Here is a 1,906-nt window from a genome sequence, read left to right as displayed (position 1 = left end):
ATGCCGGAGTCCATCGTCCACCTCGTGCAGAAAGGCACCGATCACTCGCCGCTCCAGCAGCACCATTCTGCCGCCATGATCCTGCCCAACGCGTGCCTCGGCTACTCCTACAGGATCATATGCAATAGTCCTGCCCGACAGGCGTCGTCTGTGGAAGGCCTCTTCTTCCGCGAGTCCGACATGCGTGTTGGGCGCACCATGAAGGTTGCCCTGCCGGCGTTCGACCCGGCGCCGTTCCTCCCGCGCAAAGCTGCCGAGAGGATTCCCTTCGGCAACCTCACGGATGCCCTCGATAGGTTCGGCATTGGGCCGGGCTCCCAAGAGGCGGCCCGGGTAGGCGAGACACTGAGCGCCTGCCGTGAGGCGCCTCTTGCCGGCGAAAAGAAGGCGTGCGCCACGTCGTTGGAGGGGGTCGTGCTGAGCGCCACGCGTATGCTAGCGACGAGCCGGCCCTTGGCCGCAGCGGCGTCCGCACATCCCAACTCCGGCCTGCCGCGCCGCGCGTATACTGTGCAGGCTATCAGGCCACTAGGCGGAGTGAAAGCTGAATAAAACTGTTGCTTGTTGATGATTTGGTGCAGCATACAAGAGTATATAAGAGGGTACAAACCAACTTGGGGTAGGGGTACAAAACTGACTTGGACTAGAAGTCGTATACCATAATGACTACTCTAACATCCCCCCGCAGTATCAACGGCAGGCTCGACGACGTTGAGACTGAAACAGATATCTTGAAACGGCTTAGTAGGCAGTGCCTTGGTGAAAATGTCAGCAAACTGAGCCGTAGAGGGAACATGAAGCACCTGAACCTGACCAAGAGCAACCTTTTCACGAACAAAATGAATATCAATCTCAATATGCTTTGTGCGTCGGTGTTGAACTGGATTGCTGGTCCTGTAGACTGCTGATATGTTGTCACAGTAGACAATAGTGGCCTGCTCAATAGGCCTGTGTAGCTCGGAGAGTAACTGCCGAATCCAGATTGTATCTGCAACGGCATGTGCCACAGCGCGATACTCAGCCTCGGCCGACGAACGTGAGACTGTAACCTGTCTTTTCGAAGACCAAGAAATCAAATTGTTACCAAGAAAAACACAAAAACCGGAAGTGGACCTTCGAGTGTCAGGACAACCAGCCCAGTCTGCATCAGAGTATGCGGTAAGCGAGTTTGGAGAAGAATTATTGAGGTGGAGACCATGATTGAGAGTTCCTTTTATATACCGAAGAATGCGTTTAACATGATTATAGTGAGGAACCCGGGGATCATGCATATAGAGACATGCTTGTTGAACAGCAAAAGAGATTTCAGGACGAGTAATGGTGAGATATTGGAGAGCACCTGTTAGGCTACGATAGAGAGTAGGATCGGAAAAGGGTGCACCGGTAGCCGAAAGTTTAAAACTAGTATCGACAGGAGTGCGAGATGATTGACAGTTAAGCATACCAGCACGATTAAGAAGATCAAGAATATACTGGCGTTGGGAAAGAAAAAGGCTGGAGGAATCTCGAACAACAGCAATGCCTAAGAAATGATGAAGGAGTCCTAGGTCAGTCATAGAAAATTCAGATCTAAGAAGAGAGATAATATGATCTAAGAACTTTTGAGAGGAGGCGGTAAGAATGATATCATCTACATAGAGAAGTAAATAGGCAGTGTCAGAAGTTTGATGATACACAAAAAGAGAGGTGTCGGAGAGAGATGGAGTGAAGCCTATTGTTTGAATGAAGGAGGAGAAGCGTTGAAACCAAGCTCGTGGGGCCTGTTTAAGACCGTAGAGAGATTTCTGAAGAAGACATACATGAGTTGGAAAGGATGGATTTTCAAAACCCAGAGGTTGCTGGCAGTAGACAGTTTCTTGAAGGGAACCATGGAGGAAAGCATTTTTAACATCAAGTTGGTGAATGG

At 50.2% G+C, this 1,906-nt stretch overlaps 1 protein-coding gene across 1 annotated transcript; it reads left to right on the top strand.

Moving 5' to 3' along the window:
* LOC141027277 (BURP domain-containing protein 13-like) lies at positions 1–552 on the top strand. The gene has a single exon (XM_073504267.1). It carries the CDS (start codon positions 1–3, stop codon positions 550–552), a length of 552 nt encoding a protein of 183 aa, XP_073360368.1.
* The last annotated feature ends 1,354 nt before the right edge of the window (positions 553–1,906 follow it).

The sequence above is a fragment of the Aegilops tauschii genome, chromosome 1, assembly GCF_002575655.3.
Source record: "Aegilops tauschii subsp. strangulata cultivar AL8/78 chromosome 1, Aet v6.0, whole genome shotgun sequence".
Classification (NCBI taxonomy): Eukaryota; Viridiplantae; Streptophyta; class Magnoliopsida; order Poales; family Poaceae; genus Aegilops; species Aegilops tauschii.
Note: the sequence above shows the minus strand (reverse complement) of the source record. Positions and strands in the feature narration are given on the sequence as shown.